At 58.4% G+C, this 25,430-nt stretch overlaps 4 protein-coding genes, 1 long non-coding RNA gene and 5 other non-coding genes across 17 annotated transcripts; 7 read left to right on the forward strand and 3 right to left on the reverse strand.

The window, feature by feature from the left end:
* Positions 1-3,028: 3,028 nt before the first annotated feature.
* SURF6 (surfeit 6) lies at positions 3,029-8,467 on the reverse strand. 2 transcript variants are annotated; one of them, XR_005786468.1, is made up of 6 exons: positions 8,055-8,243; positions 7,114-7,317; positions 6,459-6,547; positions 5,122-5,322; positions 4,286-4,919; positions 3,029-3,502 (listed from the first exon to the last, which is right to left on the reverse strand). XR_005786468.1 is itself a non-coding variant. In XM_040461501.1 (5 exons), exons 1-5 carry the CDS (start codon positions 8,379-8,381, stop codon positions 4,440-4,442), a joined length of 1,068 nt encoding a protein of 355 aa, XP_040317435.1. In that variant the 5' UTR covers positions 8,382-8,467; the 3' UTR covers positions 3,841-4,439. The 2 variants fall into 2 exon arrangements, 1 of the variants encoding a protein (XP_040317435.1); XM_040461501.1 differs by lacking the exons at positions 3,029-3,502; positions 8,055-8,243 and adding an exon at positions 8,288-8,467 and having other exon boundaries at positions 3,841-4,919.
* A 100-nt stretch (positions 8,468-8,567) lies between these two features.
* Positions 8,568-10,193, forward strand: LOC121021252 (uncharacterized). 3 transcript variants are annotated; one of them, XR_005786470.1, is made up of 3 exons: positions 8,577-8,916; positions 9,806-9,890; positions 9,982-10,193. It is a non-coding gene; the product is annotated as an uncharacterized LOC121021252 (long non-coding RNA). The 3 variants fall into 3 exon arrangements; XR_005786469.1 differs by having other exon boundaries at positions 8,568-8,916; positions 9,806-10,193; XR_005786471.1 differs by lacking the exon at positions 8,577-8,916 and adding an exon at positions 8,928-9,214 and having other exon boundaries at positions 9,806-10,193.
* Positions 10,194-12,069: 1,876 nt separating this feature from the next.
* On the reverse strand, positions 12,070-18,436 carry MED22 (mediator complex subunit 22). Of its 2 annotated transcripts, none has more exons than XM_040461507.1 (5): positions 18,282-18,436; positions 17,711-17,886; positions 16,158-16,238; positions 15,194-15,402; positions 12,070-12,743 (listed from the first exon to the last, which is right to left on the reverse strand). In XM_040461507.1, the coding sequence occupies exons 2-5, from the start codon at positions 17,831-17,833 to the stop codon at positions 12,554-12,556; spliced, it is 603 nt and encodes a 200-aa protein (XP_040317441.1). In that variant the 5' UTR covers positions 17,834-17,886; positions 18,282-18,436; the 3' UTR covers positions 12,070-12,553. The 2 variants fall into 2 exon arrangements, with proteins under 2 accessions (XP_040317441.1, XP_040317442.1); XM_040461508.1 differs by lacking the exon at positions 18,282-18,436 and adding an exon at positions 17,982-18,139.
* On the forward strand, positions 14,744-21,998 carry RPL7A (ribosomal protein L7a). 2 transcript variants are annotated; one of them, XM_040461505.1, is made up of 10 exons: positions 14,744-14,747; positions 15,262-15,270; positions 18,969-18,973; positions 19,153-19,273; positions 19,751-19,900; positions 20,397-20,537; positions 20,749-20,828; positions 21,128-21,258; positions 21,562-21,631; positions 21,824-21,998. In XM_040461505.1, the coding sequence occupies exons 3-10, from the start codon at positions 18,971-18,973 to the stop codon at positions 21,926-21,928; spliced, it is 801 nt and encodes a 266-aa protein (XP_040317439.1). In that variant the 5' UTR covers positions 14,744-14,747; positions 15,262-15,270; positions 18,969-18,970; the 3' UTR covers positions 21,929-21,998. The 2 variants fall into 2 exon arrangements, with proteins under 2 accessions (XP_040317439.1, XP_040317438.1); XM_040461504.1 differs by lacking the exons at positions 14,744-14,747; positions 15,262-15,270; positions 18,969-18,973 and adding an exon at positions 18,466-18,570.
* On the forward strand, positions 18,936-19,009 carry LOC121021266 (small nucleolar RNA SNORD24). The gene has a single exon (XR_005786480.1). It is a non-coding gene; the product is annotated as a small nucleolar RNA SNORD24 (small nucleolar RNA).
* LOC121021265 (small nucleolar RNA SNORD24) lies at positions 19,594-19,668 on the forward strand. The gene has a single exon (XR_005786478.1). It is a non-coding gene; the product is annotated as a small nucleolar RNA SNORD24 (small nucleolar RNA).
* Positions 20,589-20,664, forward strand: LOC121021263 (small nucleolar RNA SNORD36). Its single transcript, XR_005786476.1, has one exon. It is a non-coding gene; the product is annotated as a small nucleolar RNA SNORD36 (small nucleolar RNA).
* On the forward strand, positions 20,989-21,060 carry LOC121021260 (small nucleolar RNA SNORD36). Its single transcript, XR_005786474.1, has one exon. It is a non-coding gene; the product is annotated as a small nucleolar RNA SNORD36 (small nucleolar RNA).
* LOC121021264 (small nucleolar RNA SNORD36) lies at positions 21,403-21,469 on the forward strand. The gene has a single exon (XR_005786477.1). It is a non-coding gene; the product is annotated as a small nucleolar RNA SNORD36 (small nucleolar RNA).
* A 228-nt stretch (positions 21,999-22,226) lies between the features above and the next one.
* Positions 22,227-24,682, reverse strand: SURF1 (SURF1 cytochrome c oxidase assembly factor). 3 transcript variants are annotated; one of them, XM_040461511.1, is made up of 6 exons: positions 24,572-24,682; positions 24,177-24,259; positions 23,497-23,688; positions 23,151-23,223; positions 22,860-23,066; positions 22,495-22,576 (listed from the first exon to the last, which is right to left on the reverse strand). In XM_040461511.1, exons 2-5 carry the CDS (start codon positions 24,203-24,205, stop codon positions 22,893-22,895), a joined length of 468 nt encoding a protein of 155 aa, XP_040317445.1. In that variant the 5' UTR covers positions 24,206-24,259; positions 24,572-24,682; the 3' UTR covers positions 22,495-22,576; positions 22,860-22,892. The 3 variants fall into 3 exon arrangements, with proteins under 3 accessions (XP_040317443.1, XP_040317445.1, XP_040317444.1); XM_040461509.1 differs by lacking the exons at positions 24,177-24,259; positions 24,572-24,682 and adding an exon at positions 22,227-22,404 and having other exon boundaries at positions 22,904-23,066; positions 23,497-24,170; XM_040461510.1 differs by having other exon boundaries at positions 22,512-23,066.
* Positions 24,683-25,430: the final 748 nt, after the last annotated feature.

Raw genomic sequence — 25,430 nt, forward strand, 5'->3', positions numbered from 1 at the left:
TTTTTTTCTTTGCTTTCTTGTATCGTGTGATATTATTACAGACCTCACGCTAATTCCCATTTTGAAACACATTTAAGAACAGGGATCTTCCTGGGGCGCCCGGGTGGCTCAGTCGGTTAAGCTTCCGACTCCGGCTCTGGTCATGATCTCACGGTTGGTGGGTTTGAGCCCCACGTCGGGCTCTGTGCGGACAGCTCAGAGCCTGGAGCCCGCTTCGGCTTCTGTGTCTCCCCCTCTCTCTGCCCCTCCCCGGCTCGTGCTCCCTCTCTCTCAAAAATACATATTAAAAAAATTTTTAACAACCCAAAAAACAAAACTTCCTGGCTCTTCCCCCGGGCACCAGGTGGGCTGCGTTTCTGTCCCCAGTGGAAGTTATGTGCAGCCACGTGATGTGACCAGTGGAGTGTGAGAACACGTGGCACTTCCAGACAAAAGCTTTCGGACCCAATGTCTGGTCGGCCCGTTTTCTCAACTGATAACCTTTACCGTCAAGAGCGGTTTCAACTTCACAGCAAAACTGCAAGGAGCCAGCGTCCTCATCCCCAAGGCCACCTCGCCGCCTGGTATCTAGACCTACAAGCAGAGTCGGACCCCAACAGGCTCCGAGCACCCAGTTACGAGGCCAAAGTAGGAAGGTTCAATTCACTAAATGGACAGAAACGTTTGCCGTTTGGTATTGGAGAAAATCCAGGGGAACGTCTCGGAACATGTGGGCAGTGCCCGGCCAGGAAGGAGGGCTGCCGTAGCCGTGCACCGAAGAAAACCTTCCCAGACACTTGGACTGAGCAGCCATGCCGGGCTGCCTCGGCCAGTGAAACAGCAGCAGCAGCAGCGAACTGCACGTAGCTGTTCTTTTGTATTTCATCAGATATAGTCATTGAAGAGTTCAAAGTATGAGCGGTTCTGTGAAAACGCCCAGGAGTGCGTGCGGCTCTGGGGAGTGCCAGGAAGTTCCAGCCGATTCTGTATCTCTCCTCTGGGGGATCAAGGCTCCAAACTCAAGCTATCACGTTCCAGAGCCTGGAGACCAGAACGTTGCTGACGTTTCGGCAACTGCCTCATTCACCCCGCAGGACTCACAACGTGCTCTCTAGAAACAACTCCCCGGGACGTAATCTCAGATTGGCTTCCATTTGGCATCAAGAGTCCACAGGCTAGCTAGGGAACTAGGAAGGATTCGGTGACTTCCTCTGTTGCTCAGCCAAAACCTGGAGTCCCCTGAAGTGCACACTAAGGTAAGCGAGGCTTCTGGAAACTCCCTGGAATAAGAGGAAGGTCAGACGCCCCAGTGGAGACGTAGGCTTGCTGGAAGGGCCTTACTGACCCTGTTACCTGCTCATCTGCCCAACAGGTTGTCTGGGAAGGATCCAAGGGGCACACCTTTGCCACGTGCGCGTTCAGGCATCTTGGAGAAGCAGCACACGGCAGCTCTTCTCCGAAGCTGGAGTGCTGGGATGAAACCAGAACTGAGCTCAGGGCCGACGCAGGTGTCAGGACCCGACCGCAGGGAACACACAGCACTTTTCTTCCCACAGGCCATGTACGCAAGGCTCCCGTGACTGGTGCAGTGAACTGGATGAGCTGACCCACCAGGGTCTAGAGACAGCTCTTCTCTGCACGCCCCACCCCCACCAGATCTGATGAACAGAAACCTCACTTGAGCTGCCTGATTGGTCCCAGCCACTCACTGAATTCCTCAGTGTCCATCAGCTCAAGTCCTAGGGCCCCTGGACAGGAGGGAAGGCAGGATGTGCTCCTTCCCAGACTCACCCAAAGGGCCAGTGGCGAAAGGAGACTAGTGCTGAGCTTAAAAATAAAACCACCAGGGGCACCTGGGTGGCTCAGTCCGTTAGGCAGCCACTTCGGTTCAGGTCACGATCCCAGGGTTCGTGGGTTTGAGCCCAGCGCCAGGCTGTGTGCTGACAACTCAGAGCCTGGAGCCTGCTTTGGATTCTGTGTCTCCCTCTCTCTCTGCCCCTCCCCTGCTCACACAGTCTGTCTCAAAAACAAACATTAAAAATAATAATAATACAATTACCAGTTACCTTACCAGCAAAACGTGTTTATTTAGGATAGCAGAGAACTGCAACCCGGGACGTGCAAACTAGGGCAAAACCACAGGCAAATCCAACAAAGAGGGGATTATTTTACGAGGAGGACGCTGGGAAGGGCTGTCCTGACCCAGAGACTCACAGCGCAGGGCGAGGGCCATTCCTTGCTGGCCGGGTCGCTGGGTGTCTCACAGGAGGTACGGCGTCCTTCCCTGTTGAGCCTGTGATCACGACGCTTTCCTGTCGAGGACGCTTCTGCTGGGTCGGTGACGCTTCCTCCCACGATGGACGCAAGTCGGCACAGTGCACGAGTGCTCCTCTCTCCGGCCTCCCGACTCCATTTCAGTGAGCTTTCTCCCTTTATTCCTTTTCCCACCGCCACGGCCTTCGGGACAGTTGGAACCACTGTTCCGGGCAGGTGTTCTGCTTGGGACAACCTTCATCCAATCCCCTCCACCCCGGGAGGGGGAGCTTCCACCATGTGGCTCTGGAAACGTTCTGACATTAGGCCCTTGAAGATTTCTCCCACCACGCTGCACTGTCTTCCCACACTGGAGGCGACGACACCCAACAGGGGTCTATCGGGCCTCCCAGACTCGTCCTGGGAGTTTCCCTTGGCCACATCCCACTGCCCACTATTGTCCCTGGAGGAGTTGCTCCTGCTGCCGCCTGCCGCAGGACACGCGCTCAGCACGGACACCTGGGAGTCAGGCTCCGCCTCCCACAACCACCCACAGGTAAACTCGAGAGTGTGTTTTTAAAATTCCAAACGAGGGGCGCCTGGGTGGCGCAGTCGGTTAAGCGCCCGACTTCGGCCAGGTCACGATCTCGCGGTCCGTGAGTTCGAGCCCCGCGTCGGGCTCTGGGCTGACGGCTCGGAGCCTGGAGCCTGTTTCCGATTCTGTGTCTCCCTCTCTCTCTGCCCCTCCCCCGTTCATGCTCTGTCTCTCTCTGTCCCAAAAATAAATAAATGTTGTAAAATTCCAAACGTGAAACTCTGACCACCTCTTGACCTTGACGACGAAACCCTGCCGTGGCCGGACACCACACCTGGTCTGACTCCTTGAAACGAAAACGTCCTTCATAGACCAGATGCTCAGTTCTCATTGCTGCTTCAGAGACGCGCAAAGCGTGTGTTTCCAGACGCGCCGTTCTGTGTTGCCAAATCGAGCTCGTGACTCTCCTCCGGACCTTCTACGTCCACCAGACTTCTGCCTGGTGTCTCCAGGCCTAGGAAAGGAATCAGAAATCTCCCGCTCTGGGCAGACGCAAGGCTCCGGTCCCGGGGTCGTCAGAGCCGCTCTGCCTGCTGGGAGCACAGAACCCCTCCACCGGGGGGCGGGGGCGGGCGTTCTTTACTCCTCACGGTGCCGTTCGTTGTCAAGTCAGCTTTGTCCGCTTCGGCCACGCCAGCCTTTCCGTTACAGTCCGCTGGGTACGTTTTAAGTTTACTTACTGTGAGACAGAGACAGACAGACAGACACAGACAGCACGAGCAGGGGAGGAAAGAGAGACAAAATCCAAGGAGGGCTCCGCACTGCCAGCGTGGAGCCTCCCTTGGGGCTAGAACTCATGAACCGGGAGACACCACCTGAGCCGAAATCAGGAGTTGGTCGCTTAGCTCAGTCATTAGCTACCCAGGTGGCCTTCTGCGGTCTGTTTCTTAAGTGAACCCGAGTCAAAACGATTCTATTCACGGCTTTAACCCAACAGAATTTATGTGCCGTGGGCCCCCCCCCCCCCCCGCCCCGGGGTTTCGCACGTCTGCGCCCCTTCTGCCCCCCCCCCTGCAGGTCCGCGTGGAGTCTTTCGTTTCCGTCGCTGAGTCTGGGCTTCGGTCTTTCCTCGGTCTCCCCCTTTCTTTCCAGCCTAGTACACACCGTGCAGATCTAGCAGGCACCCTGAGACTTTGAACGTGCGTTCACCTAAGCGCTACCTTTTGTTCCCCCTACAGATAAACCCCAGATAACTCCCTTCCGGCCACACCCAGGTCAGCTCGCCCCCCACGGAGACTCCACCTCTGGCTCGATCTACAGAGATCCCTCCCTTCCAGGCGAGTTCCGCGCACAGACACGGGCAGTCCCAAAGGCCATTCCCGCCCTGCTCGCGTAAACTGGGAGGAGAAGAAGGGGCCAGGGAGGTGCCCCCCTGCACCCCCACCCACCCCGCACACTTCCAGGGAGCTGTCTGGCCTCCCAAGAGAAGGCGGGAACCGGGACCCGGTCACTCCTTACCGGGGTCCAAAAGACGTGGACCTCCATTCCGGACACCGTCCCTTCCACACGCGAGCTGAGCCCACGGAGCCCGCGTGCCCAGGGGCCCAGACAGCGCCGACCGAGCCCCGCCCGGCGCCACCCCAGCCCCCGGTCAGGGACGCGGCCCGGGTCCTCACGCCAGGCCAGCCCGCTCCAGGTCCTGGGGCAGGATGCGGCCCTTCCTGCGAGCCCTGTCCAGACGCCGCTCGGCCCGGGCCGCCTTCTTCTTGCGCAGATTCTGTCGCCGCTTGTCCTGCCGCTGCTGCATTTTCTCGACCACGTGGGCCGTGCGTTTCTCCCACCTGCGCTTCCGCTGCGCCCGCCGCTTCTCCTTGCGCTTCAGGGCCTCCTGCAGCAGGCGCTCGTCGTCCCGGATCCGCACGCCCTCGGCCTTGTACAGCAGGTTGGTCCACTGCATCTTGGTCTCCAGCTCCCGCGCCTTCCCCTCGTCCTGGTCCCGCAGCTCGGCCAGCCGACCCTGCCGTGCCTGCAGGCGCTCCAGCAGCTGCCGGTAGTTCTTCCCCGTCAGCGGCGTCAGCTTCCCCTTCAGCTTCTGCCTCTTCTCCTTCCGGCGCTGGGCCTTGCCGGCCGGCTCCCCCGCGCTCACCTCCACCTTGCGGGCGGCAACCCCAGTGAACTCCAGCTTCAAGGCGCGCCTCTCCCGTGAGCCCCCGTGAGCGCCCCCAGGGGCAGGCACTGCCACCACCCGCCTCCGCGAATGGGCGGCCTCGGGACACGGGCCACGTGGCCAGCCGGGGGGGGGTGGGGGGCACAGCCCGGGTCCCCGCGCCTGCACGGCCGCACCTGCCTCTCACCTTATTGAAGAGCAGCCCCAGCTGTGCCTCCTCTCGGGGTGGCTCGCGGGGCGCCTCGCGGGGCGGCTCGACAGCCTCCGTGGCCTTTGCCACCTTCTCCTTCGCCCTCAGTTCCTTCCGCTTCCTCTTCTTGCGGTCCCGCTCCTGCTTCCTCCGGCGTCTTTTCTCCAGAGCCGCGGGAGACGGCTCCGAGGTGCTGCCCTGGAGGAGGAGGAGGAGGAGGAGGAGGAGGAGGAGGAGGAGGAGGAGGAGAGTCAGGGCTCCCTCACGAGGGCCTCCCAATTTCGGGGCCCCCGGTCTGGGATGTGGAATCAGGGCAGGAAAGCGGGTGAGGAAACACTTGTGCAAGACAAGGTGCTCACTGAGCTCAGTGTTCCCCCGGGAGACGACCTGTCCCCCGGAATCCAAGGGACCCCAAAAAGGACACGAGGACCCCCAGGTAAGAACCACGGCTTCCAGTTCCCAGACACGGACGTTGCACCAGGGCCCTTTACGAATAATTCGACATAGACGTGTCCTCCATCGTTTTGCAGATGAGGACAGGCCTAGCCAAGGACACCATCTGGAACTCGGCATCAGATCAGGACGCCCAATGCCCATGCTGACTATGGCGCTGTTCTGCCGGTGACTCACCTAACCTCTGCTCTCACAGATGGCCTTTTCCGTCTGGAGGCCAAAAAGAGAACACTACCAGACTGACCCAGACCTGCATGCAGGAAGGCCAGGCCAGGCCAGGCCAGAGCTCAGGCTGCCCCTTAGGAACGATCCCCAGGCTTGTCCCAGGGCACTGCACAAAGAAGCTGGGGGACTGTCCCATACAGCAACAGGCCCAGGGTACGTCCCCAGGGAAAGGGCAGGTGGTGGCTAAGTGAAAAGATTATGTCACTCAGCACAAAAAACCCAGGAGGGTTAGGTCTGGTGCTTCCTGTAGCAGTCACCTCATCGCAGACCCTCACCACCTCATAGAGCTATCGGGACGTGAAGAGGACAAAGCGCTGCCCGGTGTCGTGTCCAACAAAGGCAGCTTCCTTCGACAGACTGAGCCTCTCTCCAAGGACACAGGGAACCCACAGCACAGACTATACAAAGCAGGTTACCGTGGGAACTGAGTCTCCCCAAGATGCTGGAAACTACACCTGATCCCCTGCCAACCAAAACTGCCGTGGCCCTGGCAAGACCTGCTGCAGGGGTGGGAACAGCGGCTGCCCACAGTGGCTGGCAGAACTGAGGACCAAGCCCACAAAGGGCACCAAGGTACCTTCTCCTCCACGCAGAGCAGGAAAACCACTGCAGAAAACCACACTGCTTCCTACACCCTAGCAGCCTCCCCAACTTACCTGGCCCTGGGCCTCCTGTATTTTCTCACGTAGCCGCTGCCGCAGAACATCCAGGGCAAACAAAGACTCGGACTCTGCGAGCTCGACGTCTGTGAGGAAAGAAGTGGGGAGCTAAGAGAAAACCCCCTGCCTGACCTTCCCGTCCCTTTTCCCAAGGTCCAGCTTCAAAGCCTGAAACCCCACACACTGTCCTACTCCCCAAGTGGCCACTCGTCGACCTGCAGGGCAGTTCTAGTAAATACTACTCTCCACTCCCCAAGCTGGGCTGGCCCCCAGAACAGAACACCCCCGTGCGATAAGACAAAATGCTTCTGATGGGTCCAGACAAACCCATCTCTCATTTCTTCCAATTTCTGCAGGCGGGGCTTCCCCACCTCTCCCAACAGGTCAGCTCTCGTGATGCCACTCTGGACACCTGCAGGCAGTGAGAGCCTCCTCGGGGCAAGGTCCTCAGGGGAACATGACCCTGCCCCTCACCAGACCCCAATGCCAAATGGCCTAGAACCACTATGTATTCCCTGGGATCTGTCCCTTGAAAACCTGCTCTCTAGAAAGTCTCAAAACACCCCAAAAATGTGCATGACGCCATATTTTCTCATGTCCACTGAAGGCCACGTTTTCAAGGGATCTCAGTCAGCCCTGCCCACATCTCCACCTGCAGGAGATCCTGTGGAGGTGAAGGCCTCTTCCTCCGTGGCTGCTGCTGGGTTTCTGGCCTTGGAAGCTGCTGGAGACTTCTCCCCTAGGGGTTGGGCTTTTGGCTCCACAGCCTTCGCCTCCCTCTCCCAAGATTTCTTCTGCGCTTTCTTTCTCTTCTTTTTTGGGGGCCCAGAAGCTTCTGAGCCTCGAGTTTTGCTGGCTGAAATACAAAATCATAAAAGGCTGCAGTCCTAACCTTTGTGACCCATCCAACCTGCATGAAAGTTTTGCAAAGCCTTTGATCCCAGGATACTGTAGGCGAATCAGGACGGAGCATGCAGAGACCCCTGTCCTTTTGTAAAGCTCAGAGCCATCCACAAACCCAGAAAGGAGACTGGCCACAGGTGGTAAAACCCTGCAATACATCCAATACATCCACACTGCTGACCTCAAAAATGTTCATCGCAGGGAAAAACTAGAAAAACCTGAATACTCCCCTACAAGCACAAGTTAAGCCACCTATCACGTTACAAAGCACTACCTAGCCGTCAAAAACGAGAACACAGGCTTTTGTTTTTTTAAGGGATCAAAAGATATTTACACTTAAGCTAACAAAAAGAGTACATTGAGTACGAAACGAGACTTTTTAAAACGCTGAGACACACTCACAGAAGGAAAACTAATCTTTTGACGTATCAAGTTACCACCCAGTGCTAAGAAACCTCAATTTTCCTAACTTCCGGTAATGAGTAAGTTTGCCTGGCATAAAGACAAAAGGCCGTTCTCCGTCTAGCTGCCTGTCAGACGCTGATGCTCTCTGCCCCTTCGGGTCCAAGCAGCACTCACAAGTGCCAACCTCCGTCTCACCTGCTTGTGTACGGACTTCCCGGTAAACCCCACTGGTAGGAGCCGTCCCGTTCCCGCCCTCTCCCTACCTCCCCCATCCCATCGGGTCACCTCCTGCAAGCCCCGCAGGGGCCTCCGGCCCGGTGGGTTCCCTGGCACCCCCGAGCTGATGCCCACAAGCAGGGAAACAGTGACTACTGTACATAACCCTTAAGAGTCTTTCCAGCATCTTACGGGCTTGCTTCACGCACCCACGTGTCTCACCCACCCTCAGGCTGCGCGGGGCGGCGCAGGGGCGTACCCCACCCCCAGCCCTGCCAGGCCCGACCCCGGCTGCGCTGTACCGGACTTGCGTTTCTGCGGCTCCGGGCTGGGCTGGGAGCAGATTTTCCTGGCCAGGCCCTGCAGGTAGGCGTCCTTGGCGAGCAGAGAGGCCATGGTCGCGGGTTCTGGGACTCTCCTAGGAGACACACACACGACCCCCTCGCCACGCCACCCTCACCACGCCGCCGGACCGCCCTCGCCGGAAGCCGCGCGTGCGCAGGCGCCGCCAGCCGAGCGCCGAGCCGCCAGCGCGCGGTGCTCGACTAGCCAGGCCTGGCTCCGCCGAAAGAGACGCGCGGGGCGGGGCGCAAAGCATTGTGGGTCCTGGGCTTCCGTGGCCTCCGGCCTCTTCCCTTGGGCGGGGATGGCGACGGTGCTGTGACTTTCCGGCCGCCGCGCCCCACCCCCCCGGCCCGGTGCCGCGTACACAGTGGGCGCTCAGTACCCGAGGACGACGGGACCGATCGGCCGTGGTTCAGCCCTCTGGGGACCCAGATCCGAAGCGGGACCCGGCGAGAGCGGGTCCGCTCCGAAAGCACCGCGCGCCCAGCAGGTGCCGGGCGGGCTGCAAGGGCGGGAGATGCCAGCGCTGAGAAGACACGCAGCGGCGTCCTCGGCGGGTCTGCGTGTGTGCGGCCACCGGCAACACGTAAGGCAAGCGCAGGATGAGTCGGGTAACGGGGAGTGCCTAGGAGAAAGGTCCGGGAGGAAGGGATGTGCGGTGTCGGGAGGGAGGATGCTGGGGCGCTGGAGGAAGACCCACTGGGGTCTTTGCTCTGGGCAGTGCAGCCACAGGCTAAGATTTAGGACAAGGCTTATCCCTTAACTCACGAGGGAAGGGAGGGGAGTGTTCAGTCTGAGGTTGGAGACCACCGCACCCCTGTTCCGCAATTCATGGCAGTGACAGGCTTTGTCACAACACCCAGCCCTTCAAGGGCTGCCTTGGGGTGAGTAGGGGAGGCCTTATTCCTCAAGGGAGGGAGGGGGCAGGGGCTTGGATTTATAAACTACAATTTCAAAAGCTATTTGAAAAGGTTTCTGACGAAGCAGTAAGAATGTAACTTTCTGTCCGGGATCTCTGCTGTGAGGTGACGTTTTGAGGAGAGGATGGCTTCGTTGTCCCCCACGGTAGATTTCCAGGACACTCACTGAGCCATAAACGTGTCCTTCCTGGCACCGTCCGTTTTCACCATCAAAGCCAGAGGCGCAGAGGAACAGGGATGTGGGAGGGGAGGGGATGATGTGTCCTCTTCCAGTCCACACGACCAGTCTGGGGTTCTCCGTCCCGTGTGACCATCTCCGGGGGGGGGGTCTTTGAGGCTTTGCTGAGGTCCTGTCTGGGCGGGAGGTGGTTGATGGCAGCAGCGTTGCCAAAGGGCCAGGAGAAGAGTTGAGTTCTGAGTGCGAATCTTGACTCATGGGCCTTATTCATCTGTGAGTTTTCTGGAGGGTTTGACCAGCGGATCCTACCTCCTCCCTGAACACCTACTCTCCTCCTTGGGTCTCATTTCCCTTTTCTGTTAACTCTTACTGTGCAGTGACTCCCTTCAGAGCTCGTGACTCGGTGCTGCCAACTCCCCTGAACTCCAGGCCCACATTTGGACATGAGACACATCGTCGTGGGTATGTACAGAACAGGGGTCCTGGCCTCCCCCGCCCCACCTCCCCTCACTGCCTGCCTTCTGCTTCAGTTAAGGCCACACCATGCTTCCAGGCACAGAAGTCAGACCTTGAAGCCACCCTGCCTCCTCATTCCCTACATCTGGTCCTTGAGTGAATTCTGTTGGCTCTCCCTTCAAAGTATATCCGGAACTGTGTTTGACTTGTTCCAGACTGCCACCCTGATCCTGCTCTAGATTTCAAAAGGCTGTAAGAAATAGTAACTAACTGCAACGCAAAACGAAAATACACGTAAAAAGACGTTTGGAGGGACTCCTGTGTGGCTCAGTCGGTGAAGCGGCCGACTTCAGCTCAGATCACGATCTTGCGGTTTGTGAGTTCGAGCGCAGAGCCCATTTTGGATCCTCTTGTCTAACCCTCCCCCTTGCTCTTTCAGAAATAAACACTCAAAAGTAAACATTTAGAGAAGTGGGGAAGTTAGAATGTGTCATGAGGCACATCTGGGTGGCTCAGTCAGGTTAAGCGTCCGACTCCGTTTTGGCTGAGGTCATGATCTCAGTTCTTGAGACTGAGCCCCATGTCAGGCTCTACGCTGACAGCACAGAGCCTGCTTGGGATTTTCTCTCTCTTCTCTCTTCCCCTCCCTCACTCTCTCAGAATAAACATTAAAAAAAGAAAAAAAAAAAACGTGTCATGATATTAGATGATATTATGGGATAATTGTTCACATGGGCCTGATGCTGGCATTGGGCCATGGAGAGTTGCTTTTCCTAGAGAGACGAGCTGACAGGCATCTAGGGGTGAGGTGGCGTGAGGTCTGCGGCTGATGTTCACGTGGTTTTTATGGATGAGAGAGCAAGCAGAGGTGCAGGAAGTGAATCCAGAAAAGCACCCAGGTGGGTGTTCTTTATGCGACCTTTATAACTTTGCCAGGGGTTCGAATATTCTTGGAATAAAATGCCTGGGACACAGGCAGGAAGGACTGAGGACTGACCAGGCTTGAGTGACACGGAGGCCACAGGGGACCTTAATACCCGTAGCTCAGCCGGGGTCGTGGAGACGAAGCCGGCCTGAAGCAGACTTGAGAGAGACCTGGAAACAAAGTGCCCGTTTCTCCAGTGAGGTCTGCTGCCGGGGGTGTGGGCTAGAGAGGAGGAGGAGGTGGTGGGGAGGGGAGCTGCCTTGCTCCGGGGGGGGGAGAAACCACTTCGCTTTCCGTTTCCAATGGGGACGGTGGCCTCAGCCCAGGAGAACAAGACACTGATAGTGCAGAGAGCCTGTTGCTCAGGTGTTATGACACTGAAGACAGTCGAAACCCCCGTTAAGTTTGGTCCGCTCCGTCCAGCCTTTTCCCCACACGTGCTTCATTGGTTGCAGTCCTTTTTTCTCCGTCAGTGTCAAATACAAGTCATTTCTGCAACGAGGGTATTTCGGGAAGAGATCATCACCTGTCTCCTCTATGCGGAGCCTTCCCCAGGCCACCCCCAGAAAACCAGGGCCAGAGCCAGGACTGGGCCCCAGCTCCCACCTGTGTGCCACCCCTGCTTGGCCGTGGGGGTCTCTGGGCCCCAACACCATCGGGCTTGTGTCCTTCCCTGTCCCTGAGACTGGACTGTGTGCTGCCACCTCCTCCGTAGACCAACTGCTGTCTCCCTCGTGAGGAGGCACGCTGGCGACAGGGCGTGGGCTCGAAACCCCCTTTCTCTGGGGGGGCCTGGCACCCAGGCACCGGGCCTAGCATTCCGTCTGGGTTGAGCCCCAATTTCTGCTGCTTCCCTTCCCGGCTCGGTGGCGGTGGACACAACGCTTCAACCCCTTCCAAGCCCGTGGCCGTTCCTCCCTGTAGTGCAGGTAACTGCCACACCACTGCCAGGTCCAGTGAGGACTAGATGGGACCGAAGGACAGGCAGCTGGACCTCGTCACGTGCAACGATGCCAGTTTTTCTTTAGTCGCCAAGCATTAAGGACTTTCCAGCTCCCAGGCAGTTCTGGGCAACAGGAATGCAGCCATTAGCCCCAAACTGACCAAGTCCCTGCTTGCCCAAAGCCCCTACGGGTGGAAGGCTTACCTGGAGCCCCAGGCTGTCCAGGCAGAGCCCAGCAGCTGTTCTCCCCACAGCCAGTGGGAAACCGGGGGTGATCCCAGACTGGTCCCGGACCACCAAGAAGGAGCCAACCAACGCAAGATGGCAGTGCTGTTTTTATTCAACGGTCTTGTTACAAAACCCACCGGAATGTGTGTGGCAGAGTGAGGAAGGTCCCTTGCTCTCAGGACCCCCCCCCTCCCCACCACAACCCTGCGGGGACGGTCAGCTACCAGGGGCCCTCAGGACAAAGCAGCAGGTGCGTCTCTGCACAGGAGACCGGAGGGTGGAGCGTGGACTTGGCCAGTACTGTCCACTGAGTGCCACCCTGTGGCTTGTACATAGCAGGACGTCCTCCAGCCCCACTATTGGCCTGGACACACTGTCTAGGAAATGTCTGCCCAGCAGGCCAGGTGGGCAGTGAACAGAGGTGGCATCTCCGAGGGACGGGCTACCTTGGAAACGGTTGAGGGCAGTATCTTCCCCAACACTCTGGGGGGTGCTGTCCCTGGGCTAAAGGTCCCAAGGAGGCCACACCAGACTTAAGAACCTAGGGTTGCGGGGAGGGGAACCCTGGGAGGCTCAGGCGTGCTCTGTGGGGCCGGGGCCAGTGGCATGGGAGTGGGTAGGGGCTGCAGCCTGCAGGGGGCCAGCGCTGGGCTCCGGGGACGCCAGCACAGGGGCTGAGAGGCCATCAGCAGAGTCTGTGTCGAGGTCCAGCCTCCAGTAAGCTTCGCACAGAGGCAGGTCATTAGCTTCGCAAAGACTTGAGCTTTTCCACCACCAGAAACCCAGGGAGAGACAGGAGCAGGCAGAGATGGATGGAAGCCGGGGCGGGGCAGGGAGCGAGATAGAAGCAGAGTTAAGAAAACAGACCACACCCCAAATCTGCCTTTCCCCTCCTGTGTGCGGGCCCCTCTTCAGGCAAGCCTGGCTCAGGGTGGGTATGTGCGGCCGCACCTGCTTCGGGGTCCTACGGAGCATCCTGAAGGGAGGCCTTCCAGGAGCAGCCACCCGTGTGACCTCGTCAAGTCCCTCCCAGCTGACCGCCACAAGGCTGAGCGGCCTGCGCTGCCATGTCCCTCCCGGCTTGGCTGCCCTCCTTTTGCAGACCCCGGAAAGCAGCGCCCAGAGCTTGCTGTGGTCTCTCCACACTCACTACACTTCGCAAGGACGCAAAAGCAGAGACCTGGTCTTTTTGGGATCTCCGCCCAGCAGGGATGGCCGGACGAGGTGATCAGAACCAGAGACCCCGGCGCTCCATTCTGTACCACTGTACCAGCCGTGTGGTCTCCAACCGGCGCCTAAGCCCCCTGAGCTCAGTCTCCCTGCCTCTAACACGGGGTCTGCGGTGGCGGCAGCCTCCCTGGGCACGGGCAGATACGGGTGAGGATGTAGGTGAGCAGCACGGCTCGCTAGGGTTGTCAAAGGGGCGACTACAGCACCGAGGAGGTCCCCACACCCGTCTAACTGGCTTGCTCCTTCCTCCGGCCCCGCCCCTCACTCCCTCCCTCCCCTGGTCCTCCTGCCCTCAGCAGTCTGGGCACAGAGCAGCAGCCCAAGGAGAGTGCAGGGTGATAGGTAGAGAAAGAGCAAGCTGTGAACAGGAAGCAGGCGAGCACGGCCACGGGCATGCAGGGCACGGCAACCCGGCTTGGGAGCTCTAGGGGACTCGACCCCGTGCAGAGGCCCCGCCTTCTACAGGTGTTTACAGCCGAGAGGAACTCAGCCTCCTGCAGCTCCAAGGATGGCAAGGAGCCCCCTGGGTGAACCAGAGACTGACGGGGCAGGACATGGGAAGCCAGCCACTCAGGCCCCTGGGTTCCCTGCAGTCTTGTCAAGTGACTTCGGGCAGGTCCCTCACGGCCACCCCTGGCCCCGGCCCCCAACCTCAACAGGGAGGGCTGAACTGCTGTCCTGTAACCACTTAGTCCACACGCCCGGCCCTCGGGAACATCAGGAAACACACACACACAGGGACATGAAGGGATCGTGCAATATCCAGTGGGGCTGGGAGCCATGTCCCAGCGTGGTCGGAGACACCCCTACCCCTGTGGACCTACTCAAGACCCCTCTCTGAAGGGTGTTTAAGAGGTATTTGCCACGTATCTGTTGAGCCAATAGATATCAGGGACCAGAAGTGGCCCCAGAACCCTCTGGAAAAGTCTAGAACCATTCCACCTAAAGAGAGACACTATGCCTTCTCATAGACACCAAGATGGCCAAGACAGTGGGGGCTGGCATTGAGTACAGGGCAGGGAAACCAAGGCCCAGACCGCAGACGGTGCTGGCCCTGGGCCTCTGTGGCCCCAGCATGGCCTCCGTGGGACAGGAGGGAGCATTTGAAAGCCAGCACAGGAAGAACAAACCCCACAGGTTTGTGTGGGCAAGGGCATGGGGGGCACAGACTCTGTCTGAACAGAGACTTGATTTTTCCGGCCAAGGGGCACAGAGGAGCGAGGCCTCCCAGTTTCCAGCCTCTGTTTCCCTCCATGTGAATCACACAGGGACTCTGATTTCTCAGGGCCCCTCGAGCTCAGAAGACTCAGGGTTTGGAATTCCAAGTCGTGCACGCAGGCTGGGGTGACAGGTCCTGCCCGCTGCCGTATCCCTGTGGCCCAGCACGGGCCTAGCATGTTAGGAGGGCTCCGGTCTGTGAACCGGGCCGAGCTGAACCGGAACTCGGTGGGGTCGTACCCCTGGCCCGGCCTTCAAGGCCATCCTCTGTTCGAGTTTTTTCCTCCTTTGCACCCCTCTGTGGACCCTGACGCGTGCTGTGAGGTTTCGGTGACGCCCCCGTGGAACTGCATCCCTAGGCAGGCGCTAGCGTCCTGCACGTTCTGGGCGTGAACCTGGGCTGCCAGAAGCTCACCCAGCTCCGGCCGGAATGTTTAGATACTGGCTAACAAGCTAAGAGAACCACACAGGCCCAGAGTGAGGCAGCTGGCAGCCCCCCAGGAATGCTGGCTCCTGCTTGCCCTTCTCGGGCTGGGCCCACCCAACCCCTGAAGTTCTGTGATTTTCATCCTGCTGCCCAGGGCCTGGCAGCCAATATAAATTGTCTGTCCACCAGTGGCTCTGACCACGAGCTCTGCTCTCAAACCCGGGCACGGGGCTGTGCCGCCAAGACCAGGAAGGGCTCGGAAAGACGGGACCTTCGGGGCTGCCGGCCGGGCGCGGGCCCACGGGTGTGCTCTGCGCAGGGTCCGGCCCTATCTGTACCTGGACGAGTAATACTCCTCCTCCAGCTCGTACAGGTCGATGGAGATCTCATCCCGCAGGGCGATGAGCTTCCGATCACACTCTTCCTGCAGGGCTCGCAGCTGCTGGTTGCGCTGGTCGATGGCCTCGTTCACCGATGGGAAGTCATTGAGGATGAGAAACTGCTTGAGGTCAGACACCAGTTTCATCAGGGACTCGCCGGCTCGGACCTGCGGCCACCAGGAGCAGGGCAGGGGTGGTGAGGAGGCCACGGCGGCCCTGCCTCCGTTTCTTCCTCTATAAAGTGGGACTAGGGCGTGGACCTTCCCAGGGTCATTGTGGGAAGGGAGAGAACTAGAGAGGAGTCCCGGGAGGGCAGGGTCCCTGGCTCCCGCCCTGACTGCAGAAGAGGCTTCCCCGGGGCTTCCCAGCCCCACGGGCCCACCAGCTTTCTCTCCAGGCGGTGCTCCACTCCCATCACATGGGTTCCTTGAGCCCACCCCCACTTCACAGAGCCTCAAACCCCAGATAAGACCGCCGCCCTGCCTGATGCCTGCCCCGCGCTTCCTTGGGGCAGCATGCAGGCCAGCTGGGTGCAACTCCTCAGGGCTCTCCCACACATTCTCACCGGTGGGCACACACTGACGGGAATGTTTGGTCGATGTGCTCGTTCTGTGGCACCGGAAGGGATTAAAACGCACACCTCGTTTCGCTCAGCAATTTACTTCTCCCCCAGTGAATCTCGAGGAGCTTTCTGGTCAGCCAAGGAGGGCCGACCCCTCTCTAAGCACCGCACGGCGCTCGACGTGATGGACGTGGCCCACCACCTGCCGCCCCTCACACGACTGCCACAGACAGCCCTCCTCTCGAGAGGAGTCTCCTGAGGATCGGTTTGCCCTTCCTCCCCCCGCCCCCGACCGGAAAGCCCCCGTGGGGACCGCGAGGCTCCCGGAGCCCAGGCTGTGCCCTCCACCTAGTGACTCACGATGTTGGCAGCTCGCACGTGCATCTCATAATTGTCCTGCTCGCCCTGAGTGGCCCTCGACACTTGAGTCTCGTCCTCGATCTGGAGGACAAACAAGAAAGCCCAGAATCGGCAGGTGCCCCAGCCCACAGGTGACTGGCCGGCTGCACACACCCACAGTGGCTGCCTCCTGCCTGTCGTCCGCTGTACCTTCTCCGCCAGGCACTGCTGACCTGACCTTGGGCGACGTTCAGCCGCACCCCCTCTTGTCATTTCTAAGGAGCGAACGGGCACCTTCATTGGGACAGGTGGATGCCTGTGTACGTTGACTGCCTCGCCGTGTGCAGGGAGGTCTCGGGCAAGTCTTTTTTGGGGTGTGGAGCCTTGTTCTGTGTGAAATGGGGTCACTAGGTGAGGTGCTCGGCGAACCAACTGCCAAACGAGTAAAGGTACAACGTGGTTCTCTTAAGTGACCATTTACGGAGCATTTCCAGGGTGCCGGGCACCACGTTAAGCACGTGACCACCGTTAACTTACGACGTTCTCACCAAAGCCCCGACTGCCATCCCTGGTTTACAGGAGGGCAAAGCTGAGGCAGGGCAGACCCGAGAGTGCACTCAAGGTGTCTCCGAAGGTAAATAGAGGCGCCAGGAGTGCTGGTGGCCTGTCACTGCTCCAACCCGTCCATCTGGACGGGGCTTTCACAGGGGGTCTTGCCAGGCACGGGCAGGGGTCAGGGCACTCTGAAGTGAGGAGCTGGACACCCTGGGTGCAAATCCTGGCTCTGCCAGTTATTACCAGAACGACCTTGGCAACTCACTGAGTCTCCCGAGCCTCGGTTTCCTTCTCTAAGAATAGAAACAACAGTACTGCCCCGTGGAGAGTTTCTGTGAAGGTTAAAGGGAAGAAGACCCAGACAGCCCTGGGAATACAGCGACACACGGTGAACAAACACTAAACACAGGCCAGCCAGCTTCATCGTCTTCAGAAAGCCTTTGGAGGGTGGCAGCAGTCTCAAAGATCCAACCCTACCCAGACACTGGCCACGCTACCCTCCTGGAGGAGCCTCCCCAACTTTTCTCACTGACCTCACTCACTTGCAACAGCTACCACATCTGGGCCCCCATCAGGCCCCACAGCAACCATTTTATAAAGTCATCCAATCGCCAGAGGGCTTTAGGTTGCGGGAGAAACTGAGGCACTGAGAAGGCTCGTTCCCGCCCAGACCCACACTGCTCGTAAGTGGCGCTGGACGTTCAACCCTGGCAATCTGACTAGACTCCTCTCCAGCTTCATCTGTTGACCTGCTTGTCATTGCTGACCACCCCCCCCCCCCCCACCGTACAGTCCTCGCAAATGTTTTTCCCATGTGGACATAGGCCGGGCCTGTGTGTTCACTGCTGTATCTTCACCACCGGGCACAGAGCACCTGCTCCGTGTTCAGTGGGTGCTGCTGAAAGCAGAAATCACTCCCCCCCACCCCATGACCCTTGACCAGAGCAGGTCAGCTACTCAGCTCACCACCATCCCTAGACCCTGCTCCCTCCCTTGGTCTCAGACCCCAGGGCGCCCACCTTGGCAGTCTTGATGATCTCGGTGAAGTTGTCCATGATGGACTTGATGTCATCCTTGAGCCGCTTGTTGTAAGACTGCAACAGTGTCTCCTTGCTCTGCGGCAGGGCTCTCTGCTGGGCCATGGCGGGGGCCTCAGGCAGTGCAGGGACAGAGATCTGGGGCCACCGGTCGCCACCTGGGAGCCAGAGTCCGGGTGAGCGGAGCCAGCCTCAGCCGCCCACATCCCAGCAGAACTGGGATCTCGGGAGAGGCCCTCTCCGTTAAGCACACCTGTCCCATCATCCGCACACGGGCACACTGCGGGGACTCGTGTCCCGACCGCTCAGGGGCGACCCCCGAGCCTTCCCCGGCCCCTCCGCCGGAGCGTCCCTCCGACTCTACCGCCACCGCCGCGCCCAAGGCTCCCTCGCTCGGGGTGGGGGTCTGGGGGTAGTCCCGGACCACCTCCGTCTCCGCGCCAGGAGCCTTGCGCCTGCGCGCCGCCGACCGACGGAACTCGCGGCCTCGGAGTCGCTTAGTGGGGAGGGTCACCCCCGAGTAAAGACGGCGACCCCGCTCCGCCGCCCCCACCTGGTCCGCAGAGCCCGGCGCGACGGGCACTCGGTCGGGGTGGAGACGAGCGTGCGTCCCTCCCAGTAAGACCCGGCTCCCTGCCGCCGTCTCCGCTCCGCTCCCGTACAGCTTCGACTCGCCGCGGTAGGCGCGGTAGGCACCGCCCCCGGGAGGAAGCGCGCGAGAGCGGTCCTGTGGCTTTAAATCCGAAATCCCGCGCAGGCGTCAATTCTCGCGATCTCCGAGGTCGCCTACATATTACCCACAATTCTCTTTTTCTTTCTCTCTCCTCCAGCCTTCCAAGATGGTGAGCGATCTGGCGGTTCTCGGTGTTGAGCTGGGTCCGGCTTCTATCCACTGCCATCCTCTTCGGGGCGTGGCCGTGCGGGGATCCCTCCACGGCGTAGCGCTAGGGGAGCCCCGCGGGGCCTGGCGGGGTGGCACTGGGCCGGGTAGAATCCCGGCGGCTGGGTCGGGGAGTGGAGAGAGGAGGGCCCCGGCGCGGAGCGCAGCGCCGCAATGCGGGGCTCGGAGCGACGGGGCCGAACTCCTGGGGGCTCCCCCGGCGGCCTTGGGCGAGAGGTTCCCAGACCACCGCTGCTGTTTGCGGAGGCTGCCGTGTGCCGGGCCCCTAGAGACGGGGCGCCTAGTTCTGGGACGCGGCGGGCGCGGCGCAGGTGATGTGAAGACTATTTGCCGTCTGAGTGATGGTGAGGACGCTCCTAACCACCAAGATCGCTGATGCACACGGGCCGTCGCCGCGCTCGCCTCTGGGCTGCCTTGGCCGGGGCCTGGGGGGTCAGGCTCTGCTCGTAGGCGGGGATCGGGGAGTCTCCAGAGCAGCGCGTGCGGGAGCGCGGGGTTGATCCGGGTGTCGCTTCTCGCCTAGCCGAAAGGGAAGAAGGCCAAGGGGAAGAAGGTGGCCCCGGCCCCTGCTGTTGTGAAGAAGCAGGAGGCCAAGAAGGTGGTCAACCCCCTGTTTGAGAAAAGGCCCAAGAACTTTGGCATCGGTGAGTAAGGAGGGGGGAGCACGGCAGCGGAAAAGCGGAAGTGTGCTGAGCGGAGCGAGGGTCGTGTTCCTGCCCCGTTGATAGGTTTCATCGGGTGTGGGGTCCCCCCCCCCCCGGCTGGGATGTGGGTGCGCCGGCACCGGGTGCGTGGCCTCGTTGTCTCTCCCCCCGAGTGTGTGTCAGCTCCGCTAGGATTCGGCTTGGCCGCCAGGAAAGCAGCGCTCACAGGCACGTTGACCGCTGCACTGATGGGCCGACCGCTGGGCTGCTTGTTGGATGGGGGAGCGTCGCCAGTCCCCCTGTGATCATAGGTGTTTGTGTGCAGATGATGTAAGAGAATATTTGCTATCTGAGAAATGGTGATGACGCTTTAAACCACCAAGATCGCTGATGCACCTACACCCTCCCAAGTGGCGCTGAGCACGAACTTGACCGGGAGTTTGGGCCTCACTTACATCGTTGCCCTTAACTTCTCAGGACAGGACATCCAGCCCAAAAGGGACCTCACGCGCTTTGTCAAGTGGCCCCGCTACATCCGACTGCAGCGGCAAAGGGCTATTCTCTATAAACGTCTCAAAGTGCCTCCTGCGATTAACCAGTTCACCCAGGCCTTGGACCGCCAAACAGGTGAGTTTGTGTACACCAGCACGGAGACGTTTCCCGGGCAGTTAGGACTGATCTGAGGTCTTTAAGGAGTTCTGGGTACTTGCAGGAAACTGGCTTACTAAAATCTAGGTTACCTTGTCTCGTTTCCAGATCGCGAGGGTGGCATAGCTGAAGTGATCTCGTGCGTAGTCTGAGATTTTTTTTTTTTTTTAAGTTAATTTCTGTTGAGAGCACACACTTGGTGGCACAAGCAGGGGAGGGGCAGAGAGAAGGAGAGACAGAATCCCAAGCAGGCTCCACACCATCAGCGCAGGGCCCTGTTAAGGGCTTGAACTCACAAACTTGGAGATCAGGACCTGAGCCAGGATCAGGAGTCTGACACTTGACTGTGCCACCCAGGCGCCCCGTGGTCTGAGATTTGCACTACGATAGTATTCCGGACAGTGACTTAAAGCATCACGTAGATAGCAAAGGGCGGAGCTTGAAACACGAGGCTAAACTGACGTCATTCTTGCAGCCACTCAGCTGCTCAAGCTGGCCCACAAATACAGGCCGGAGACCAAGCAAGAGAAGAAGCAGAGATTGCTGGCCCGGGCTGAGAAGAAGGCTGCTGGCAAAGGGGATGTCCCCACTAAGAGGCCCCCTGTCCTTCGAGCTGGTGAGTGGGCCCCTCCTTAAAGGGGGTGAGTGGGGGGGTGGGGCAGGCTGTTGGCAGTGATGTATGAATTTCTTCACCTGGAAAACACCGTGGAGAGCAGAATCCGAGCTTTTTAACCCTGAGCCACAGCTGGGTGCGTACCATAGTAGAGCTGCTTTTGTGACCTGGGCAGTCCCTGTGAACTGTTCATGCAAACTGTTTGTGCTTCCAGGGGTTAACACTGTCACCACCTTGGTGGAAAACAAGAAGGCTCAGCTGGTGGTGATCGCACACGATGTGGATCCTATCGAGGTGTGTCAGATTGGTTGGTAAACGCTGTTAAAGTCAGTTTGGGCCCTCATGTCAGTACTGGGAAGACTGGAAGTAAGCTGGAGTTTGGCTCGAGGCCCAAGTAGGCATGTGACTGCTTTCCGTTGAAAACAGTACTGATGAGGGATCCCACCGATAGCCATTGCAATGATGTGGATTTCTCACTGAATTCAACCTTGAAGTGCAAAACATGAGCTTTTTAACCCTGAGCAGTTGCTAAGTTAGCTTCTAAATTACTACTTTTGGCCAGTATACGTTCTAAAGCTAATACGGTTTTCCAGCTGGTTGTCTTCCTGCCTGCCCTGTGTCGTAAGATGGGGGTTCCCTACTGCATCATCAAGGGGAAGGCCAGGCTGGGGCGACTGGTCCACAGGAAGACCTGCACCACTGTCGCCTTCACACAGGTTAACTCGTAAGTATGCAAAGGGCCCCCGAACTCCCAGGTGTCAGTAGAGGTCAGGCAGTCCTCTCTCCCCCAGTACATTTCATTCACTTCTCGGGATTTTACCTTTAAGACCAAATGTTCTACCTTCAAGCAACACGTTCATCTGAATCTTTGCCGATGATGGTTACGAATTTCTTCACCTGAATAAGCCGTGTGGTCATGTTGTGTCTGAGGCAAAGGCCTTGTGTTTGGGGCTACAGAAAGGAAGTTATTCCTGTTTTCTGGAAGGGTAACACACTGATGACCCCCTTGTCCCTCCCGCCTTTTCAGGGAAGACAAAGGAGCTCTGGCTAAGCTGGTGGAAGCTGTCAGAACCAATTACAACGACAGATACGATGAGGTAAGCAGCAGCAGGACCCAAAACGTTTGGGGTAAGTCAGGCCTGTCTCCGGGGGACTGGCCAGCTCCTCCAGAGCAGTCCTACTGGGCAAAGGACTTGGAGGGAGGGCCAAGGAGAAGACAGCACGACCTAACATGGCTCTGAGAGCCTGACAACGACAGCCCACGCCAACTGCCTCTCCTGTCTTTGCAGATCCGCCGCCACTGGGGAGGCAACGTCCTGGGTCCAAAGTCGGTGGCTCGCATCGCCAAGCTGGAAAAGGCAAAGGCTAAAGAACTGGCCACCAAACTGGGCTGAGTGGGCACAGGTGACTTTTCTGTATATAAAAGTAAATAAAAGGCTCTTTCTCAGCCCGGGCCCGTTGGCATTTAGGGTGGACTGCAATTTTTTGTCATCTTAACACACGTTTGGGGTGGTGGCAAGGTCCTTATTTGTTGTAGGGTAGAGTTAAGCCTGCTGTCTAGGTTGTACGTTGATTATTTGGAAAAAGCAGCCTTAAGACAGACTGCTGGGTCACATACCAGGCCCAAGCCTAGGCTTTACGATCATCCAGTTATATAAGTGGCCCAGGTAGAATGACAGATACGGTACAGAGCGTAGCACAGAGATTTATTTATGCCAGTAGTTGCTGATCCCACATGAAAACATCTCCAGAAATCAGCCACTTCCTGACAATTTAGGGGAAGGGCTACATCTGCTAGTCTCACACACCAGAAGTCCGACGTAGGAATTTCTTAAACCACAGGTATGATGTAGCTGCACAGAGTCCATACCTTGGGTCAAAAAGATGAACAGTCAGGGTTCTGAAGGGGTGGGGGACTAGAGATCCAAACTCACCACGGGACATCGTATCGGGGACTCACCAGGTGATGATGTATTGCATGTGCTCATTCCTCAGAGTGACTCGGGTTTGCCCTCCAATGGGTCCCCCAGGGACGGTGCTCTCTGCAGAGATAACGGACTCAATCCACAATGGCTAAGCCGCCAGCTTCTCAGCATCAGTTTCTCCCTGCCGCAGCTTGGCCAGCTGTTTCCTTGGAACCTTGCAGAGCTTTTAAGATTTTTGTGCGGCCAAAAGTTCAGTACATACCTTTCACCTGTAACCAACCCTGGGTTGCCTCTTTCCAGACAGATATTCCCCTTTCTCCCAACGGATACTACGATGTAACTAACAGGAAATAACTAGAAAATTTCCAGGGCTAAAAGGAAGGTAGAACGGGGTATTTACAAAAAAGCTACTCGATCTTCTAGGGTGGGCTGATCACAACGTACTGAAGTCAGCATCAATGAAAATGGGGTCTGCGCCTGTGAGCCTGGCCATGGCCTCCAGGTCCCGGTAATGCCAGTGATTTCTTTCTGGATTGTTCTCAGGGACAAAGGGCTTCCTGGTTTCTGTCAGCCTCACCATCCCAACTAGGTCCACTTCTCCCTCGATCTAGAAAGGAAAATGTGAGATTCCTCCTTAAGGCCTGTGGTTTCCATAGAGCCCTGTTCACAAAGGACGGTTCTTGCCCCTTACCTGGCCTTTGGGCCGTGTATCTGGATTCACTTTCTTCCTGGGGACAAACCCTCTATTTACCAGGATGGTGATTCTGAAGTAACAAAGTATGCTCTCAGGCGGAGAAGGATTTTTGGACAAAGGTTAACGCTGGTAGTCTCCGGGAGAACAAGGAGCAGGTGTGCCCTGGGAAGGCCTGCCTCTGTCCAGCCTGTGTCCTGACTGGCAGAACACCAACTCTGAAGACCGATATCCAGGGCCCCTGGGTATCAATCTCCGCCTCCTGCCTCGGGCCGCCTCCTGCAACATCCAAGCAGTGAATGACCCTCTCCCACAACCCGAGTTCTGACCTGTCGGTCCTACTCACCCCAGCTCTGTGCAGTGGAAGGGGGTGATGACGTAGGCCCCGCTCTCTGGCGAGGAAGAGAGGCGGCCGGCTTCCCGGGCCTCCCGGGCCGGGTCCACCATCGTCCGAGGCATCATGTACAGTTCCTTGGAGTGGTCAAAGTGCCCCCTGACCTTCACTGGCCTGTACTCCAGGTTCTTCAGTTCCATTGGGCTACACAGCAGTGGGGAGAAGTGAGGCCCAACAAGATTGGGCGGGAAGTCAAAGCCTGTGAGGCCTGCCCGTCACAAATAGGGCACACGTTGGCTCCCTTAAACTAGCTCTTGTCCCTCCAGGACAGTGGGTCAAAATGAGGGGTAGAGACGACAGAATCACTTAGGATGCTTTTTCAAGATTCCGCTCTCCTGTCAAGACAACATGAGGGCACACCACCCCCACCCACCAGGTAAGAATTGCTGCTCCAGGGAGCCCATCAGCACCGTGCCCCCACAGGTACGATGGGCCTGGAAAAAAAGGTGAAACCCCAAGTCACAGATCTCTTTCTAAATATATCATGCCACTCCCCAACGGTGGTCAGGAAGCTCATTAGAACAACTCATCTCGAGGGCTCCCGTCTGAGGTCAGGACAGCAAGCGGAAGCAGCCAGGCCCCGCTGCCGACCTTGAGGGAGACCGGTCCCAGGCGGGCAGCCACACACTCACTCTGCTGGCAGAGGGATGGGCTCAGCCATAACTCTAGACTCGAGCTCCGCTATGAGCTTCAGCTTCCACTTTCGACGCTGGACCTGTGGAAACAGCACACCCAAGCAGATGGCAACAAGGGCAAAAGCTCAGAGCCACCATGGGCGCCTGGGGAGCTCAGTCGGTTAACCATCTGACTTCGGCTCAGGTCATGCTCTCATGTTTCATGGGATTGAGCCCCGTGTCCGACTCTGCTGACAGCTCAAAGGCTGGAGCCTGCTTCGAATTCTGTTTCCCTCCCTCTCTACCCCTCCCTGCGTGCTCGCTCGCGCGCTCTCTCTCTCTCTCTCTCAAAAAAACAAAAATAAAAAAAAAAAAAAAAAAAAAGAGCCATCAGCGCCAAAGCCAGTATTCACCTGCCAGGTCCCCAGGCCAAAGGCAGTCGCAGGAATGAGAAGCAGGAACCACTGGAGAAAGGAGTCATCCTCCGCTTTGGTGGCAGGTGCTTCAGCTGCAGAACTACCACACCTGCTTGGGCTCCAGGACAACCCTAGGAAGGTTTCCAACCCTGGCGTGGGGTCAGAAGCCCCCGGCAAATAGACCTGGAGCAGCCTATTCCTCAACGAGACACGAGCACTACTGCCCCAGAGTGAACAGACCAGCCTGTGGCCACCGGGCACGCTCCCTGGATGTTCACCGACTGCATAAGCAAGACCTAGGGCTTAGTCCTGCCTTTGCCACCAACCCCGACCCTGGGTACTTCGTGTAACCATCTCCCGCCTTTTACACAAGAATAGTCTGCCGCGTACTCCGTCGCATTAAGATGCACCCGCTATGCAGAGAGGGAAGCGCGACCAACTCGGGAAAGGGGCTCGCAAGAGCACTCCCAACAGCTTCTCTTGTTCACTGCTCGTGAACTTAAAGTTGGAACCACGTACAGGGAAAGTGTAATTCAGCGGTCAGAGTGTGAGCCTCATCAAATGAGGGCACCTCGGGCGTCGCGGACGGTAAAAAAGCAGGCCTGGAGCAAGGGTTCCAAAGCACCCTTCCTTCTTACGCAGCACGCTACCCTGCCGGACGTGCACGCGCAACCCGCACGCCGTGGCTGTGGTTTCAGTCTTGGGATGGCCACTCCTCAGCCCGCTGAGGCGCTGGGAAGTGACGGACCGTCCCCGGCCGGGCGTGACTCGGGAGTACGAGAGGGGCCGGCCCGCGGGCCACCTCGGCTAAGAGGCACGCCCGCGTTCGGGCGGCAGTTCGAAGCTCCTCTCAGTG

This window comes from Herpailurus yagouaroundi, unplaced genomic scaffold (assembly GCF_014898765.1).
Source record: "Herpailurus yagouaroundi ecotype Mexico unplaced genomic scaffold, PumYag 267, whole genome shotgun sequence".
Classification (NCBI taxonomy): domain Eukaryota; kingdom Metazoa; phylum Chordata; class Mammalia; order Carnivora; family Felidae; genus Herpailurus; species Herpailurus yagouaroundi.

Bases quoted from the DNA above. Each gene is read 5' to 3' on its own strand.
- SURF6 (XM_040461501.1), bottom strand. From the start codon at position 8,381: ATGGCCTCTCTGCTCGCCAAGGACGCCTACCTGCAGGGCCTGGCCAGG. The intron at 7,318-8,287 runs GTACAGCGCAGC...TTTGTATTTCAG, and splicing joins GCCGCAGAAACGCAAGTCCG to CCAGCAAAACTCGAGGCTCA. The intron at 5,323-6,458 runs GTAAGTTGGGGA...CTCCTCCTCCAG, and splicing joins TACAGGAGGCCCAGGGCCAG to GGCAGCACCTCGGAGCCGTC.
- MED22 (XM_040461507.1), bottom strand. From the start codon at position 17,833: ATGGCCCAGCAGAGAGCCCTGCCGCAGAGCAAGGAGACACTGTTGCAG. The intron at 15,403-16,157 runs GTGAGTCACTAG...TGGTGGCCGCAG, and splicing joins ACGTGCGAGCTGCCAACATC to GTCCGAGCCGGCGAGTCCCT. The intron at 12,744-15,193 runs GTACAGATAGGG...GTGGTGGAAAAG, and splicing joins GAGGAGTATTACTCGTCCAG to CTCAAGTCTTTGCGAAGCTA.
- RPL7A (XM_040461505.1), top strand. The intron at 20,538-20,748 runs GTGAGTGGGCCC...TTGTGCTTCCAG, and splicing joins GCCCCCTGTCCTTCGAGCTG to GGGTTAACACTGTCACCACC. The intron at 20,829-21,127 runs GTGTGTCAGATT...ACGGTTTTCCAG, and splicing joins ACGATGTGGATCCTATCGAG to CTGGTTGTCTTCCTGCCTGC.
- SURF1 (XM_040461509.1), bottom strand. From the start codon at position 23,684: ATGGAACTGAAGAACCTGGAGTACAGGCCAGTGAAGGTCAGGGGGCAC. The intron at 23,224-23,496 runs GTGAGTAGGACC...TTGTTACTTCAG, and splicing joins TTCCACTGCACAGAGCTGGG to AATCACCATCCTGGTAAATA. The intron at 22,405-22,494 runs GTGAGTCCCCGA...TTTTGACCCAAG, and splicing joins ATGCAATACATCATCACCTG to GTATGGACTCTGTGCAGCTA.